Source organism: Leucoraja erinacea, chromosome 4 (assembly GCF_028641065.1).
Source record: "Leucoraja erinacea ecotype New England chromosome 4, Leri_hhj_1, whole genome shotgun sequence".
NCBI classification, from domain to species: domain Eukaryota; kingdom Metazoa; phylum Chordata; class Chondrichthyes; order Rajiformes; family Rajidae; genus Leucoraja; species Leucoraja erinaceus.
The window spans coordinates 81,909,120-81,927,064 of NC_073380.1; the positions used below are offsets into that span (position 1 = coordinate 81,909,120).

At 43.6% G+C, this 17,945-nt stretch overlaps 1 protein-coding gene across 3 annotated transcripts in view; it reads right to left on the bottom strand.

Moving 5' to 3' along the window:
- The window catches only part of dpy19l1l (dpy-19-like 1, like (H. sapiens)), a 113,939-nt gene that overhangs the window by 54,770 nt on the left and 41,224 nt on the right, over positions 1–17,945 (bottom strand). For all 3 annotated transcript variants that reach the window (XM_055634662.1, XM_055634663.1, XM_055634661.1), the window contains 4 exons: positions 14,918–14,980; positions 7,460–7,540; positions 2,738–2,839; positions 696–767 (listed from right to left, as the gene is read on the bottom strand). In XM_055634662.1, the coding sequence (XP_055490637.1) occupies positions 696–767; positions 2,738–2,839; positions 7,460–7,540; positions 14,918–14,980 (318 nt within the window). The remainder of the gene's footprint in view (positions 1–695; positions 768–2,737; positions 2,840–7,459; positions 7,541–14,917; positions 14,981–17,945) is intronic.

Consider the following 17,945-nt stretch of genomic DNA (forward strand, 5'->3'; position numbering starts at 1 on the left):
TTGATTGGCCCAGTAAGGTATCACAGAATTGCCCAGCAGTGAAAACTAGCTTACTCTGAAACGTACGAACAAGTAGAACTAAAGATGGTCAGAGAACAGTGGGATCAGATTGAAGGCTGATGGAAAATCAATAAAAGACACAGCAGCTTCAAGTCCTCATAACAACTACTTCTAACTGCACAAAGGTTTGACAAGTGATGTACAAGTGATTTCACTGTCAAGTGTGTTTGCAGTGCAATACCTTAACAGCCCTGGGTGCAGCAGGAAACCTCTGTACTGCAATGCTTATCATGTGTGAATGAACCCTGGGGATGAAAGCTGACCATTCAATTACAACTTCTAATGATTGGGATGACAAGGAAAGACATGAGGCATAAGCAGCCATAACAACCTCTAAACAAGTTGTTCCATCACTGGAAAATAAATGACAAATGTTATAAATAAAACTACATAAGCATATATTGTATGATACATTAGTGCCCCAACAGTTAATGAACAAAAATCATTTTTAGAATCATCATATTCCAACCCATTTGAAGGAAACTATTGGACTGCTTCACAAACAGGGAGATTTTACATGTGTCAATGACAAGTGGATCTCTGCTGAGCAGTCACAGGATATTTTTGTATATACTAGCAAGCTTAAACAAGTATTTTGCTCAGAACAAAGACTCTAAACTTACAACTGGATTTACCTTTGCAACAATAACTGCAAAAACGCAGACAGTCACCGGGAGGAGCAGAGTTTTTGTATATCTCAAGGGAGTCTGAAAACAAAAGAAAGCAGATTAACAATAATATATTTTTACATTTCTTGAGTAAACCCAGGAAAGTTTCTGATGCTAGCCGGCATTGTGGCCCTTCAGCAAGTTACAGTTGAAGACATGCCTCTCTCATTCACTCTTCATCATACTGATGTCGAGCACCAGTTGAAATACTTTCTAGAACAACCTAGAGGATGGTGATTTCCTGTAATTTCTCTGGATCTTTCAGGGTTCTTGAAGTTCTTTAACACAAACAGGAATACTCAAGCGCTTCTTCGTAAGTTTTAAACTATCCTAATAATCTGCATACTGCATAATGACAGTGTCAATTTGGCTCAAGTTATTATAACATCTTTATGAGCATTACTTATTTCACACATTAGGCAGTAATCCTGACAAGAGTTGACAGTAATCCAAATCCTGATTCCAGCAGCCGTTCTTCAGAACAGGGATTTTTGTTTTACATACTAAATAAAGAGCAACAAAGAAGGCAGTAGTGAAGGAAACACAGCTTGGCCTTTGAAAAAGCACTGCAGATATATAAATGGTTGGCAATTGAAGTGAAGGGATAATAAAGGACAAAGGGAACAGCTTGAAAGATCGCATGGTAATTAAAGAGAGATAACAGAATGGATTGAAAATTGGCTTCGTGAAGCAGAGGGTGATGGTGGAATGTTGCTTCTCGGGCTGGAGGCCTGTGACAAGTGCTGTGCCTCAGGGTTCGATGCTGAGCCTGTTATTGGCTTGGGAGCTCCCCTCCCTGATGGACATCTACACCTCCCGCTGCCTTAGCAGGGCAAAGAAGATCATCAAAGACAGCTCCCATCCTGCGTTTGGACTGTTCGACCTGCTGCCCTCTGGAAGGCGCTATAGGTGCATCAAATCCAGGACAAACAGACTCAGGAATAGTTGCTTTCCGAGAATTATATCTACTATAAATTCAAATTCACACATGCACTGACTACACCGCCCAACACGGACTTCCATCTGTATATATGTATATATGTATGTAGCGCCGCAGAATTTGTGCACCTATTCCCCCTCCCCCCCTCCCCCCCCATCTCCCTTCTGTTTTTTGTTTTTTCTGTTTCTTGTTTTTTGTGCTAAATTGTATGTATGCACTGAGTACGAGCAGCTTTCAGTTTCACTGTACATGTATAGTGACAATAAATGGCATATCTATATCTATATATCTATATCTATTGTTTGTCATTTATATCAATGATTTGGATGAGAACATACATGGCATCATTTGCAAGTTAGCAGATGATACAAAAGTAGGTGGTTTTGCAGATAGAGAAGATGGTTGTGATAAATTGCAGCAGGACCTTGAACTGAGGAATGGTCAATGGGATTTAACACAGAGAAATGTGAGGTGTTACATTCTGGGATGTCTAATATGGGCAAAATCTGCACAGTGAATGGCAGGGCTCTGGGGAGTGTTGTAGAGCAGAGGGATCTAGGAGGTCAGGTGCATAGTTCCTTAAAGGTGGAGTCGCACGTAGATAGGGTGATCATGAAGGTTTTCGGCACATTGGCCTCCATCAGTCAGAGTATTGAGTTTAGAAGTTGGGGGTCATGTTCCAGTTGTATAAGACGTTGGTGAGACCGCAATTAGAGTATTGTGTTCAGTTCTGGGCACTATGTTATAAGAAAGATGTTGTCAAGCTGCAGCAGGTAAAGAGAAGATATATGAGAGGACTAGAGGATCTGAGCTATAGGGAAAGGTTGAGTATGCTGGGACAACTTGAGCGCAGGATGATGAGGGGTCTCTTGCCCAGAGGAGGTGAATCCAGGACCAGAGTACATAGAATATGAAGGGGAAATGATTTAATAGGAATCTGAGGGGTAACTTTTTCACACAAAGGGTGGTAGGTGTCAGAGGAGTTACTTGAGGCAGGTACAGAGGGGAATCACATTCTACGATAAGCACTTTAATAATATTTAGAGCGGTTTCCAAAATAAAAGATTACCTCTAACTCCATGAAATCAAACTCCACAGCACACGTATACATCAAGGTGTCAAAGTCTTTGTAGTTGGTAAACTTAGATTTTAGTAGATTACTTATGTGTGCCTGCAATTAAGGAGAAACAAGGTTAGCTAAGAATCAAACACATTTGAAATGTGATCATAAGAAACATGGGAGCCAAGCTGCTAACGCCAGCTCCCGTGGATTACAGAGTGGTAAAGACGATCCCATATCTGAATACATGGATTATGGGATAAATATGGACCCAGAGTCTATGAATAACTCCCTTTGCTTTTCTAAAATACAATGCAGCAGATTCTTTTCAGTCCACATCTGAGGCGCATATCAGATTTAACATCTTAGTGTGTGTGACCTCGAATCTCATTTACATTTTTAAAAATCACTATTTTCAAAATAACTCAGTTTTAATAAAATTCTTCCGTTTTCATTCACAATGACATTACAATGGGATCCCAAATCTCATTTACATAAAAAATCGTGGAGATAGAGGGAGAGGAGGGCAGTGGGGGTGAGGAGGGATGGGATAGGGGAGGTGATGAGTGGGGGGAGGGAGATAGAGGGAGAGGTGGGAGGTAGGGAGGGGAGAAGGGTTACGGAGGGATAGAATGACTGAGGGTAGGAGAAAGCAGAGTGAGGGAGAGGTGAGGGAGGGAGTGGGGGAGGGTAGGAGGAGAGGGTAAAGAAGATGGAGGGTGAAGAGGAGGGGTAGGGTGTGCTGTGGTGTATGGAGGACGATATGGGTAGGAAGAGGGATGGCAAAATAATGGAGGAAAGGAGAGGGGTTATGGAGGGAGGGAGTGACTGAGATTATGTGAAAGGAGAGGGAGGGAGGGAGTGGGGGAGGGGAGGAGGAGAGGAGAAAGAAGAGGGTGAAGAGGAGGGGTAGATGAGGTTTAGTGAGGAAATGGAGGAGGGGAGGGGAAGAGATAGGAAGGGAGGGAGGAGGGAGGATGGAGGGGAGATGGTAGAGGGTGGGGAGAGGCAGGAAAATGGAAGAGGGGAATAGGGGACTGAAGAGATAGAGTGAGATGCGTTCACATGTTATTGCCATTTTTTAAAACTTTAAAACCGTCAGCCGCGCCTGCGCAGTTGGGGGCTATGGGTGAGTGGTGGAATATTGTGTTGGAGCAACAGGTCCCACTTGGTCCAGTTACAATAAATAATATGGATGTCTACCAATACAGCCCATTTCTACAATACAGGCATACTTACTGCAGAAACCCTCATACACACCATCTTTATCTCAAGACTCAACATCTCCCACACCCCAGCCAGACTTGCTTATTCCATCATGTCACCAGGAACTGATCTACAATGTTTGATGGATGCACTTTCAACTACCTGCCCGTAGCTCTGAAATAGCCTCTCTCTGAATGTTTATGTCTTCTCCTTTCACAAAATGTACCTTAAAGCCAGTAGCACTGATGTTTTGGGTGGCTTGGTGCAGGATTTTATTTGAATAAAAGGGTGGGGTAAGGGTGGGGGAGACAGCCTACCTGGGGGCAGCGACAGCGGACGGGCCTCTGGCATAAAGACCGGTCCTGTTGCTCAGAAGGGTAAGGAAAAGAAGAGGAGGGCAATTGTAATAGGGGACTCTATAGTCAGGGGGTCGGATAGGCGATTCGGTGGACGCAGACAGGAGTCCCGGATGGTAGTTTGCCTCCCTGGTGCCAGGGTCAGGGATGTGTCTGAACGGGTCCAAGAAATCCTGAAATGGGAGGGAGAGGAGCCTGAGGTTGTGGTACATATAGGTACCAACGACATAGGTAAAAAAAGAGAAGAGGTCCTGAAAGAAGAATTTAGGGAATTAGGTAGAGAGTTAAGGAGCAGGACTGCAAAGGTAACAATCTCAGGATTACTGCCTGTGCCACGCGACAGTGAGAGTAGAAATGGAGCGAGGTGGAGGATAAATGAGTGGATGAGGGACTGGTGCAGTGGGTATGGATTCAAGTTTCTGGATCATTGGGACCTCTTTTGGGGAAGGTGCGACCTGTACAGAAAGGACGGGTTGCACTTGAACTCGAGGGGGACCAATATCCTGGCGGGGAGATTTGCAAAGGCTACTGGGGAGACTTTAAACTAGTATGGTTGGGGGGAGGGACTCAAATTGGGAAAGCTAGCAGTCAGTGTGTGAGGCAGGAGGCAGAGAATGGTAGCACTCTGACCCAAAATGTAGGGGAGAGAGAAGAAAAAGACAATAAACAGAGAATAAGAGAGGGTGGGTTTCTTAAATGTGTATATTTTAATGCTAGGAGCATTGTAAGAAAGGTGGATGAACTTAGAGCCTGGATTGACACCTGGAAGTATGATGTTGTGGCGATCAGTGAAACATGGTTGCAGGAGGGCTGTGATTGGAAACTCAATATTCCAGGATTTCGTTGCTTCAGGTGTGGTAGAATTGGAGGGGCAAGAGGTGGAGGTGTTGTATTGCTTATCAGGGAAGATATTACAGCAGTGCTTTGGCAGGATAGATTAGAGGGCTCGTCTAGGGAGGCTATTTGGGTGGAACTGAGAAATGGGAAAGGGGTAGCAACACTTATAGGGGTGTATTATAGACCGCCAAATGGGGATCGAGAATTGGAAGAGCAAATATGTAAGGAGATTGCAGATATTAGTAGTGAGCACAAGGTAGTGATTGTGGGAGATTTCAATTTTCCACACATAGACTGGGAAACACATTCTGTAAATGGGCTGGATGGGTTGGGAGTTTGTAAAATGTGTGCAGGATAGTTTTTTGCAGCAATACATAGAAGTACCTACTAGAGAAGGGGCGGTGCTGGACCTCCTGTTAGGAAATGAGACGGGTCAGGTGGCAGAGGTATGCGTTGGGGAACAGTTCGGGACCAGTGATCACAATACCATTAGTTTCAATATAATTATAGAGAGGGGCAGAACTGGACCTAGGGTTGAGATTTTTGATTGGAGAAAGGCTAACTTTGAAGAGATGCGAAAGAATGTAAAAGGAGTAAATTGGGACATTTTGTTTTATCGGAAAGATGTGGAAGAGAAATGGAGTACATTTAAAGGTGAAATTTTAAGAGTACAGAATCTGAATGTCCCTGTTCAGTTGAAAGGAAATAGTAAAAATTGTAAAGAGCCATGGTTTTCAAGGGAAATTGGACACTTGGTTCGGAAAAAAAGGGAGATCTACAATAATTATAGGCAGCATGGAGTAAATGAGGTGCTTGAGGAGTATAAAGAATGTAAAAAGAATCTCAAGAAAGAAATTAGAAAAGCTAAAAGAAGATATGAGGTTGCTTTGGCAAGTAAGGTGAAAGTAAATCCAAAGGGTTTCTACAGCTATATTAATAGTAAAAGGATAACGAGGGACAAAATTGGTCCATTAGAGAGTCAGAGTGGACAGCTATCTGCAGAGCCAAAAGAGATAGGGGAGATATTGAACAATTTCTTTTCTTCGGTATTCACCAAGGAGAAGGATATTGAATTATGTGAGGTAAGGGAAACAAGTAGAGTAGCTATGGAAACAATGAGATTCAAAGAAGAGGAAGTACTGACATTTTTGAGAAATATAAAAATGGACACGTCTCCAGGTCCAGACAGGATATTCCCTAGGACATTGAGGGAAGTTATTGTTTAAATAGCAGGGGCTATGACAGAAATATTTCAAATGTCATTAGAAATGGGAATAGTGCCAGAGGATTGGCGTACTGCGCATGTTGTTCAATTGTTTAAAAAGGTGCCCAAGAGTAAACCTAGCAATTATAGGCCTGTTAGTTTGACGTCAGTGGTGGGCAAATTAATGGAAAGGATACTTGGAGATAATATATATAAGCATCTGGATAAACAGGGTCTGATTAGGAACAGTCAACATGGATTTGTGCCTGGAAGGTCATGTTTGACTAATCTTCTTGAATCTTTTGAAGAGGTTACTCGGGAAATTAATGAGGGTAAAGCAGTGGATGTTGTATATATGGACTTCAGTTGTGAGGCCAATTCTGGAGTATGGGGTACAATTTTGGTCGCCTAATTATAGGAAGGATGTCAACAAAATAGAGAGAGTACAGAGGAGATTTACTAGAATGTTGCTTGGGTTTCAGCAACTAAGTTACAGAGAATGGTTGAACAAGTTAGGGCTTTATTCTGTGGAGCGCAGAAGGTTAAGGGGGGACTTGATAGAGGTCTTTAAAATGATGAGAGGGATAGACAGAGTTGATGTGGATAAGCTTTTCCCACTGAGAGGAGGGAAGATGCAAACAAGGGGACATGACTTGAGAATTAAGGGACAGAAGTTTAGGGGTAACATGAGGGGGAACTTCTTTACTCAGAGTGGTGGCTGTGTGGAATGAGCTTCCAGTGAAGGTGGTGGAAGCAGGTTTGTTTTTATCATTTAAAAATAAGTTGGATAGTTATATGGACGAGAAAGGAATGGAGGGTTATGGTCTGAGCGCAGGTATATGGGACTAGGGGAGAATACGTGTTCGGCACGGACTAGAAGGGTCGAGATGGCCTGTTTCCGTGCTGAAATTGTTATATGGTTATATTATATGAATACACTCCTGTGAAATGAGACATTTGCCACATCAAAATGGCAGATAAATACATTTCTGTTTTGCTCTCAATAGGAAATACCTGGTGTTCCCAAGTACAATATACTGCATAGAGAGATTGTGACTAAAAAGAATTGTGAAGCTGAAATATTTATTTTTGTAACTAATATATTTCATTCATAATGTGGATACTTACATCATCTGTAACTCCTAATAATTTAGAAGCCACAAATTTCAGGATTATGGTTCCAGCAATCCAGGTGAATCCTTTAACTGTCTGCAAAAGATTTATACATATTAAAAATGTTATTGTTTAATTGCACTTTATTTCAGTTAAGTTTCCTAATTTCATATCTGAAACCTTAATGTTATCAGGCCTATAACACCAAGTCCAAAACCATCTCAAGCAGGATGTTTATTTATCTTCCCTATATATCATTCAACAACATTATTTTGATCGCTGGCTCTTAAATGTTGTAAATTCAATGGAATTTCATAGCATAGGCATAGCATAGAATTTAGTCCCAAGCCTGTATTATCATTCATCAGGTGATGTATCCAAACTCTAACTGAACTAAAACCTAGTTCTTATGAAATATTAATCCAGTTTTTCCCTGATAAGAGCTATCTGACCTGCACAGCTTTATTTCATTTTATGCAGGAAAATATAAAATGGTATTCTTGAATTCCAGGTCATCTATCTATCAACCTATCTTCTGTCTGTCTGTCTGTCTGTCTGTCTATCTATCTATCTATATCTATCTTCTATCTATATATATATAAAACTCAAATCAGTCCGCCTGCAGTACGGATCCCTTCCTGCCTTTCGGTTCGTGCCCGATACTCGCAGATGTCCAATCGGAATGGCCGATGCTCGCAGATGTCCAATCGGAATGGATTCATTTGCATGTACGGCTGCCGGCTGCATTTCTTCCTTTGATTCATTGCCACGCCCAATCCAGACGCTCAATCTCCGAGATATTTTCCATTTCGGTAGAGATTTCGCTTTTCTTTCTAAGTATCCGCTCCTCATTTCATTTCGTCGTGTTGAAGTACATGTTTTTAATCAAATCCTTCTCCCCCTCCCCCCCAACCACCCCCCCCAAGTATTTCAAAAATAAACAGGCTTCTCCATTTACATGTCAGCTTCCAACACACTTCGAAACAAAGTTGCAAGAGAGGAACACTGAACTTTTCACTGCTGCAGCAGGCAGGGGAGGTGCCATTGGATTTTTTTTTAAAGAGGCAGGGCAGTGCTGGAATCTTACTTTTGAGAACGGCTTCAGTTCCATTGGAGGAGACGGGTGCATGGTGGAATATTGGGTTGGGGGATCACACCATTGGGGGAGCAGACCCAACGGGTCTGCACTTGGTCTAGTTATATATTAAAACTGTGTGGCTGCCGCCTGCCGTCCGACGTCCGGCTGCCTTTCTGCCTTTCGATTCGTTGACAGCTGCTCCTTCCTATCAGCTTCCAACACACTTCGAAACAAAGTTACAAGACAGGAACACTCTGAACTTTTCACTGCTGCAGCAGGCAGGAAGGTGCCATTGGAATTTTTTTTTAATCCACTGCTGAGAGAGGCAGGGGAGTGCTGGAATCTTACATTTGGAATGGCTTCAGTTCCATTGGAGGAGACGGGTGCATGGTGGAATATTGGGTTGGGGGATCACACCATTGGGGGAGCAGACCGAACGGGTCTGCACTTGGTCTAGTACATAACTAAAACTCTGATCTTGTTATCTTCCAGTTTGTGTGGTCTTTCTATTTACGCAAAAACGATTGGCGATAGCGCTATGATTTTCGCCAGTTCACTCACCGTTCTCCGATGCTGCGATTGCATCAAGTTTCGTTCCGATCGGTTGAATGTCGTAAAAGAGAGAGAGGTTTAAAAAATCTTACAAACCGCGCATGCGCAGATCGGTCTATTCTCCTGCCTTTCAGCGTCACGCGGATTAGTCTCTTCACCTGTCACTCATAGGGACGGTCCGGCCCTTCGTGCGCCATCGTGTCTTTACTGGAGCTGAGCTGAGGATGGCCGGCGGAGATTTCCAACCGGACACAATTTTCGTAGGGACCCGAAGCAGCCCAGCCCCAAGCAGCCCAGCATCGGAGACCCAGCCCAGCATCGGAGACCTGATCCAGCCCAGTGTCGGAGACCCTGCCGAGCCTTGCCCAGAGTCGGAGACCCAGCCCAGAGTCGGAGATGTCACTGATGTCACCAAACGGAAAGCGGAGACTCAGATCCCGGTGCAGGAGAACGACCAGCGCCCGCTGTCAGTCCACATCGCAGCCAATTCCAGCCACTACTCCCCCTCGTTGCCTCCTACCCCCTCCCCGTGATACCCCCCTCTCGCCCATGGATTTTCCCGTCTTTTCTCCCAGCTCACTCCCCCCATCCCCCCCGCCCACACACACTCTTTCCCCCCACAACTTCCCCCCCCCCCCCACACACCCCTCCACCACAAACCCGTCCGCCCATAACCTCCCCTCCCCCACAACCCCCAGTTGTACAGGGTCTTGGTGAGACCACACCTGGAGTATTGCGTACAGTTTTGGTCTCCAAATCTGAGGAAGGACATTATTGCCATAGAGGGAGTGCAGAGATGGTTCACCAGACTGATTCCTGGGATGTCAGGACTGTCTTATGAAGAAAGACTGGATAGACTTGGTTTATACTCTCTAGAATTTAGAAGATTGAGAGGGGATCTTACAGAAACTTACAAAATTCTAAGGGGTTGGACAGGCTAGATGCAGGAAGATTGTTCCCGATGTTAGGGAAGTCCAGGACAAGGGGTCACAGCTTAAGGATAAAGGGGAAATCCTTTAAAACCGAGATGAGAAGAACTTTTTTCACACAGAGAGTGGTGAATCTCTGGAACTCTCTGCCACAGAGGGTAGTTGAGGCCAGTTCATTGGCTATATTTAAGAGGGAGTTAGATGTGGCCCTTGTGGCTAAGGGGATCAGGGGGTATGGAGAGAAGGCAGGTACGGGATACTGAGTTGGATGACCAGCCATGATCATATTGAATGGCGGTGCAGGCTCGAAGGGCCGAATGGCCTACTCCTGCACCTAATTTCTATGTTTCTATGTTTCTAACCCACCTGACCGCACTACCCCCCCCCCCCACATCCCCCTGCCCCCCCACCCCTCCCCCCCCCCAACACACCTCTCCCCCTACCCCACACATCTCTCCCCCCCCACACCTCTCCCCCCCCCCCCACATCCCCCCCCCCCACACACACCCCCCCCGCACATACACACCTCCCCCCCGACACTCCCCCCCTCCCCTCCTCGCCTCCCACCCCACGCCACAATCCCCACTTCCCTCCCCTCCCACATGAAGAGGAGGGGGAGGGAATTCTCGGGGATGAGGGGAAATGAGCCACGCCTGCGCAGTTAGGGGCTATGGGTGCCTGGTGGAATATTACGTTCGGGGAAAAGTTTGCGTTGGGAGAATGGGTGAATGGTGGAATATTGCGTTGGGGAATGGGTTCCACTTAGCCTAGTTGTCTAATAAAATTATAATGCACTACCCACCATTACAGTTTACCAAGAGAAAATAAAATATTATGGCGCTGGAAATGAGAAACATACAGAGAAGGGCAGCACAGTGGTAAAACTGATAGAGCCTATCAGCGCCAGAGACCTGGGTTCAATCCTGACCTCAGGTGCTGTCTATGTTGTATTTGCACGTTCCCCTTGTGACCGCATGCGTTTCCTCTGTGTGCTGCAGTTTCCTCCCACATCCCATAGTTGTGCGGGTTTGTAGATTATTTGGCTTCTATAAAACTGTTCCTAATATGTAGGCCATGGGATAGCATAGAACTAGTGTTGGCGTGGACTCAGTAGGGTGAAGGGCCTGCTTCCATGCTGTATCTCTAAACTAAACTAAAGATAGTGAAAACACTCAGCAGGCAATATGATGGAAGGCAGAAAGATTAAAGATCAGTGCTCTACGGACGACTGAAGAATAAAATCCCAAAGGCGGCATCATTACCAAAAACTGCCGGCCAAAATAATGGAAGCAGAGGCTTTAATCTGGAATTGCAGAAGCCAATGTTGGATCATGCAGGTGGAATATAGTGTGCAATTTTGGTCTCCTAATTTTAGGAAGGACATTATTGCTATTGAGGGAATGCAGCATAGGTTCAACAGGTTAATTCCCAGAATGGCGGGACTGACGTATGATGAAAGAATGGGTCGACTGGGCTTGTATTCGCTGGAATATAGAAGGAGAGGGGATCTTATAGAAACATAAAATTCTTAAGAGGATTGGACAGGGTAGATACAGGAAAAATGTTCCTGATGTTGGGGGAGTCCAGAACCAGGGGTCACAGTTTAAGAATAAGGGGTAGGCCATTTAGGACTGAGATGAGTTTTTCATCCAGTTGTGAATCTGTGGAATTCTCTGCCACAGAAGGCAGTGGAAGCCAATTCACTGGATATTTTTAAGAGAGTTAGATTTAGCTCTTAGGGCTAAGGGAATAATCAAGGGATATGGGGAAAAAGCCAGAAAGGGGTACTGATTTTGGATGATCAGCAATGATTATATTGAATGGCGCGGTGCTGGCTTGAAAGGCCGAATGGCACCTATTTTCTATGTTTCTATCATGAACAGTGTCTTTATCAGGTAGACACAAAATGCTGGAGTAACTAAGCGGGACACACAGCATCTCTGGAGAGAAGAAATGAGCGACGTTTCAGGTCGAGACCCTTCATCAGACTGTCTTTATCAGAGTGATGTTGCTGCTGCTTATATTGAACACCCTCAGAATCAGGACAGAAGGTAGAGATCAGCAGAAAACTAAACTATCTACTGACCAGCAGGTCGTCATGCTTGTAGAATTAATGAAAATGTTCAGAAAGCAGACAACCATGCTGAGTGTAGTCTCTAACTCACAGCAGACCGTATCATCCTTGGGGAACACAGGATTTTTAATCAAAAGAAGACATGAACTACTGCATCGCCTGGCCGCATTTCATGTTCACAAATAGATAGGATCAGAATTAGGCCTTTTGGTCCACTGAGTCTACTCCGCCATTTAATTATGGATGTTTTATCTTTCCCTCTCAACCCCATTCTCCTGCCTGCTCCCCATAACCCCTGACAACATTACTAATCAAGAATCTATCAGTCAATCTACACCTTAAAATTATCCATTGGCCTCCACAGCCATCTGTGGCAATGAATTCCAGATTTACCACCCTTTAACTAAAGAAATTCATTCTTATCTCCTTTCTAAGTGTCACTTTAATCTGAAGCTATGGCCTCTGGTCCTAGACCCTCCTACTAATGGAAACATCATCTCCTCATCCACTCTATCCAGGCCTTTCAGTGTTCGGTAAATTTCAATGAGGTTTGCCCCTCATCCTTCTAAACTCCAGGGCGAGTACAGGCCCAGTGCCATCATATGCTCCTCATATGTTAAAACAATCATTACTGGGATCATTCTCATAAACTGGCGCATTTGGTGTCCTAAATTTAAAATAGCAGGTGTGGAACATTCTGCACTTTTGCTGAAGGAGCTATGGTTAGCAGGAGGGTCCCATTAAAGACTTGCATCAAGTGCACAGAAGGAATGATGCACTGAGAATGCTAAAAGGAGGGAGGAGACCAAGTTGAAGAGAAAGACACATCAGAGGCACTGGTATGAAGTGGAGGAAGGTAAAAGCATGTGATGGGTGGAAGATGAGAGAGGAAGCACTTTTATTTTTTCTTCAGCTCCTGCAACATTTCTTTCATTTTCAATTCTCAAACAGTCCTCCCTTTCTCTCCAGTGTGCAGCCTGCTTGATCATAACCAACCTTTCTGGCTTTAATTACAAATTTGCAGGACATACAGTACTTTGCACTGGCAAGGTTGGAAGACCATGCAAGAAAAACGCTGCCTAGATGATGTTGCTTTGTTTCCCATGGATATCGCCTCATTGTGCTGTTAATTTAACTCTTTCTACAGAATCTCTTGTACCACCTATGGTTTTGGTTCCTGCATTGACTCATGATTACTAGATTATTCCTTCTGGCTTGTTCTACAATCCTTGATCCTGTCATCAAGTGGACAACAAAGTATTTGGGACTTGTGCTTCCAATTCACCCCACCATGTGTAACTTAGCATTAGACTTTGATGATCAGGATTTTTGCGTTTTAACACCGCTTGTTAATAGTGTAATTAAAGGATGTTCATTGTCAATGCACATCTGAAACAAGTTATCAGGATGTGCTTATATCTAGTTTTCTCTAGGTAAAAGGTTGGAAGTTAGCAGAGGTTTCCACTCTCAAGTATCTGTTTATGTTCTGGATAAAAGATGCCAAGAATGGAAGTGCATTTTATTCCTGTGACATGCAATAACATTCATGTGTTCGCATTTAGGTAACTGTGAACTTTGGGTAAGCTAGAGATAACTGCATTCCATGCCTGACTATCGTGAACAACGATGGGCCACTTTCAAGTCTGGGAAGTGAGAAACATTATGCAATTTCAGAGGAAAACCAATGAGACTAACTTAGCATGGTGTAAGAGCCATCTCAGTGCTTAATACAATGCATGCCAATGTAAATGTCCTCTCGTCAGTCATGGGCATTACAGAACTTCTCTCTGTCTGTAGTCTGGAGGCTACTGGCAACCAATCTATTGGGTGGGGAAACAATAGACAATAGATGCAGGAGTAGGCCATTTGGCACCTTGAGCCAGCACCACCATTCACTGTGATATCATGGCTGATCATTCACAATCAGTACCCCATTCCTGCCTCCTCCCCATATCCCCTGACTCCGGTATCTTTAAGAGCTCTATCTAACTATTTCTTGAAAGCATCCAGAGGATTGGCCTCCACTGCCTTCTGTGGCAGAGAATTCCACAGATTCACAACCCTCTGTGTGAAAATGTTTTTCCTCATCTCTGTTCTAAATGGCTTACCCCTTATTCTTAAACTGTGGCCCTTGGTTCTGGACTCCCCCAATATCAGGAATATGCTTCCTACCTATAGCGTGTCCAAACCCTTAGTAATCTTATACGTTTCAATAAGAACCCCTCTCATCCTTCTAAATTCCAGAGTATACAAGGCCAGCTGCTCCATTCTATCAACATATGACAGTCCCACCATACCGAGAATTAACTTTGTGAACCTATGCTGCAGTCCCTCAATAGTAAGAATGTCCTTCCTCAAATTGGGAGACCAAAACTGCACACAATACTCACTCAGTATCTCATAAACAGTGCATACAAACAGGAATTAAAGACAATTAGTAATTTTGCATTAGCAGAGCCTCTATTCCCACTGAGGAATGGATAGGACACAAGTCACACTGCACCCTCCACATCCAGGACAAAAGATCAGAACCCACCACCTGAACCAGAAATACCCGCCGCCCCCATCTGAATTTTATTATCCATACATATTCATACTAAGTTTGTACTGCAAATTCCTGATATAATTTCCTCCGGTTTTAGCAACAGCATTCATCAGTTGCCCACATTAACACGCCAAGGTCCCACCATCAGGGATCCATTCCAAATTAGCTAGTTATACTTCACGGAGTGGTGTCATAAGTGAGATTCCATAAGCAAGCCACATTTTCACACCTGTAAGTTGCAGATTGTATTCCGACACATAAATCACACTTAGCTGTAAAAAAAAGTACAACTTACCCATGAACCCAGAACATTCCGTGGCCAACATTGTGAAATATTTGATTTGAAGGTAACCATTCCCTAAATAGAAGGAAAAAGAAAATCCGTGTCAGTGAGTACAGGTACAGGTACTGGTTACTGAATGCTAACGTCTAAACTTAATTCAGTATGTGTAGGATTATTTTAAAAAACTAGTTATTTAATACTTTACTATTCAGTTTGTGCTTTTTAAATGACCATTGCTGGCAAGCCTCTTCATTTCTCCAGACAACCCTCTTTTCTCCAATTTGTCCATTTTAAACCCACAAGTCTGAATACTGAAGTTGACTGAATCTTGTCCCTTCTGTCTTTCCTATCCATTCCTACAGATCGCTTAGAAAACTGGGTCGGCCTGTCAGATCAGGTACTAAGTCGGTTCCAATCATATGTAAGTGGAAGTAAGTACTTTGTTAGCCTTTTGGGCCTGTCCCACTTCGGTGATTTTTCAGTGGACTGTCTGCGACTGTCAAGTTGCCGGCAATCGCCTGAAAAACGGAGAACTAGAGCGGCAACTGTCAGAGTGGAACACACACACACACACACACACACACACACAAAAACACACATCGCAAAGGCGGGGGCCAGGGCAAGCAGGGGAGCGCTGTCTGAAATTCACATGGTACAAAGCCAAGGTGATACAGACACACACCGCGATGAACAGGAAGGTTGGCGCTGTCATTAAGATGGCTAGCACAATGTACGGTAAATCCTTTAAAACAGGGGAGAAGGGGGGGAGAGGGGGGTAGAAGGGGGAAGAAGTATTGGAGACAACTTTTAAGAACCCAGACAACTTTTAATAAGCCAGAGATACACAGCTGTGAAGTTTGGCGGACATTTAATATTACCAGTCGGTTATCCTTGGTTCTGAAAACTCCTGCTTACGTTTTTTTTCCCCCCAATGAGCCAATAAAAATGAAGGGGCAGCAAAGGCGATTAACTAAAACTACCTATGACTACCTCAACTACCCATAACTACATGAAGACCTCACTACAACTGCACCTACGACTACAGGATTATCGATTTTCTCCATGGCGACCAATTTTTGGTCGCAGAAAATTGTCAACGTGTTGAAAAATTTGCGGCGACCATATTGAGGCTGCGATTAGTTTCCAGAAAGCGGGAACTCCTCGTGACCATGAAGGAGACTCACCTGAGACCATCAGAGAACATGTGCCGGCCATGTGGCAAGCGCAGAGTCTCCTACACTCGCCTAAAAAGTCGCCTAAGTGGGACAGGCCCATTTGGGACCATGTGTCACAGCTGCATGATATACCCTTTGGTGTAGCACAAGGTAGCTGCCTTGGCCTTTTGCTCTTTTCCTCGTATGTGCTGCCACTGGGAGTAGTTATCAGACAGCATGGAGTTTAGAAGGATGAGAGGGTATCTCATTGAAACATATAAGATTGTTAAGGGTTTGGACACGCTAGAGGCAGGAAACATGTTCCCGATGTTGGGGGAGTCCAGAACCAGGGCCCACAGTTTAAGAATAAGGAGTAAGCCATTTAGAACGGTGACGAGGAAACACTTTTTCTCACAGAGAGTGGTGAGTCTGTGGAATTCTCTGCCTCAGAGGGCGGTGGAGGCAGGTTCTCTGGATGCTTTCAAGAGAGAGCTAGATAGGGCTCTTAAAAATAGCGGAGTCAGGGGATATGGGGAGAAGGCAGGAACGGGTTACAAATTGGGGATGATCCGCAATGATCACATTGAATGGTGGTGCTGGCTCAAAGGGCCAAATGGCCTACTCCTGCACCTATTGTCTATTGTCTATAGCATAATGTAAATGTTCTAAGTTATGCCGATAACACTCAGTTATAGTGCCCTCCATAATGTTTGGGACAAAGACCCATCATTTATTTATTTGCCTCTGTACGCCACAATTTGAGATTTGTAATAGAAAAAATCAAATATGGTTAAAAATCAACTGTTTGGAACATCATTAAGAAGAAAGAGAGCACTGGTGAGCTTACTAATCGCAAAGCGACAGGCCAAGGAAGACCTCCACAGCTGATGACAGAAGAATTATCTCTGTAATAATGAAAAATCCCAAAACACCTGTCCGACAGATTAGAAACACTCTTCAGGAGACAGGTGTGGATTTGTCAAGGACCACCAGGAACAGAAATACAGAGGCTACACTGCAAGATGCAAACCACTGGTTAGCCACAAAAAATAGGATGGCCAGGTTTGTTTGCCAAGAAGTACATAAAAGAGCAACCACTGTTCTGGAAAAAAGGTCATGTGAAAAGATGAGACGAAGGTTAACTTATATCAGAGTGATGGCAAGAGCAAAGTATGGAGGAGAGGAGGAACTGCCCAAGATCCAAAGCATGCCACCTCTAATTTCTACATGGTGAAACAGGTATAAAAATGGCCTTTAATAAAATCTGACAATGTGCACTTTAACCACATATAATTTTTTCGATGACAAATGTCAAATTGTGGAGTACAGAGGCAAATAAATAACTGATGGGTCTTTGTCCTCCTGCCTATTTTCCATAAAAAAATGTATGACTGCTAACTTTCTTAAACTCAACGATGACAAGACTGGATCAAATCCCAAGAGAGATATGTTACTCAGTAAACTGGGAAATTTGAGTGCCTATTTTGACTGTTTAAATGGCAGCTAAAATCATTTAAATCAAGCTTTTAAATGACTTTACTTCTTCTGATGACGTAAATATTACCTTTATTCTCTTGCATTTATCTCAGCATACCATTCTGCAGCTTGTGTACTCATATAGTATATGGGACTCTGTACTGCCCCTTGATGTTTTGTTTTTTGTCCTTTAACACTCTCAATTATTATTTTTTTATTTTATATTATATTCTTATATAAATCTGTGCTTTTAATGTTATTAACTGTCTATGCCCTTGCCGTTATAAATTGTTTTTTGTTTATACCTGTTTTTGTGAAAAGCACTTTGGGTTGCATTCAATTGTATGAAAAGTGCTATCCAAATAAAGTGATTATTATTATCTTTGCCTGTCACCCAGATACATTTAACC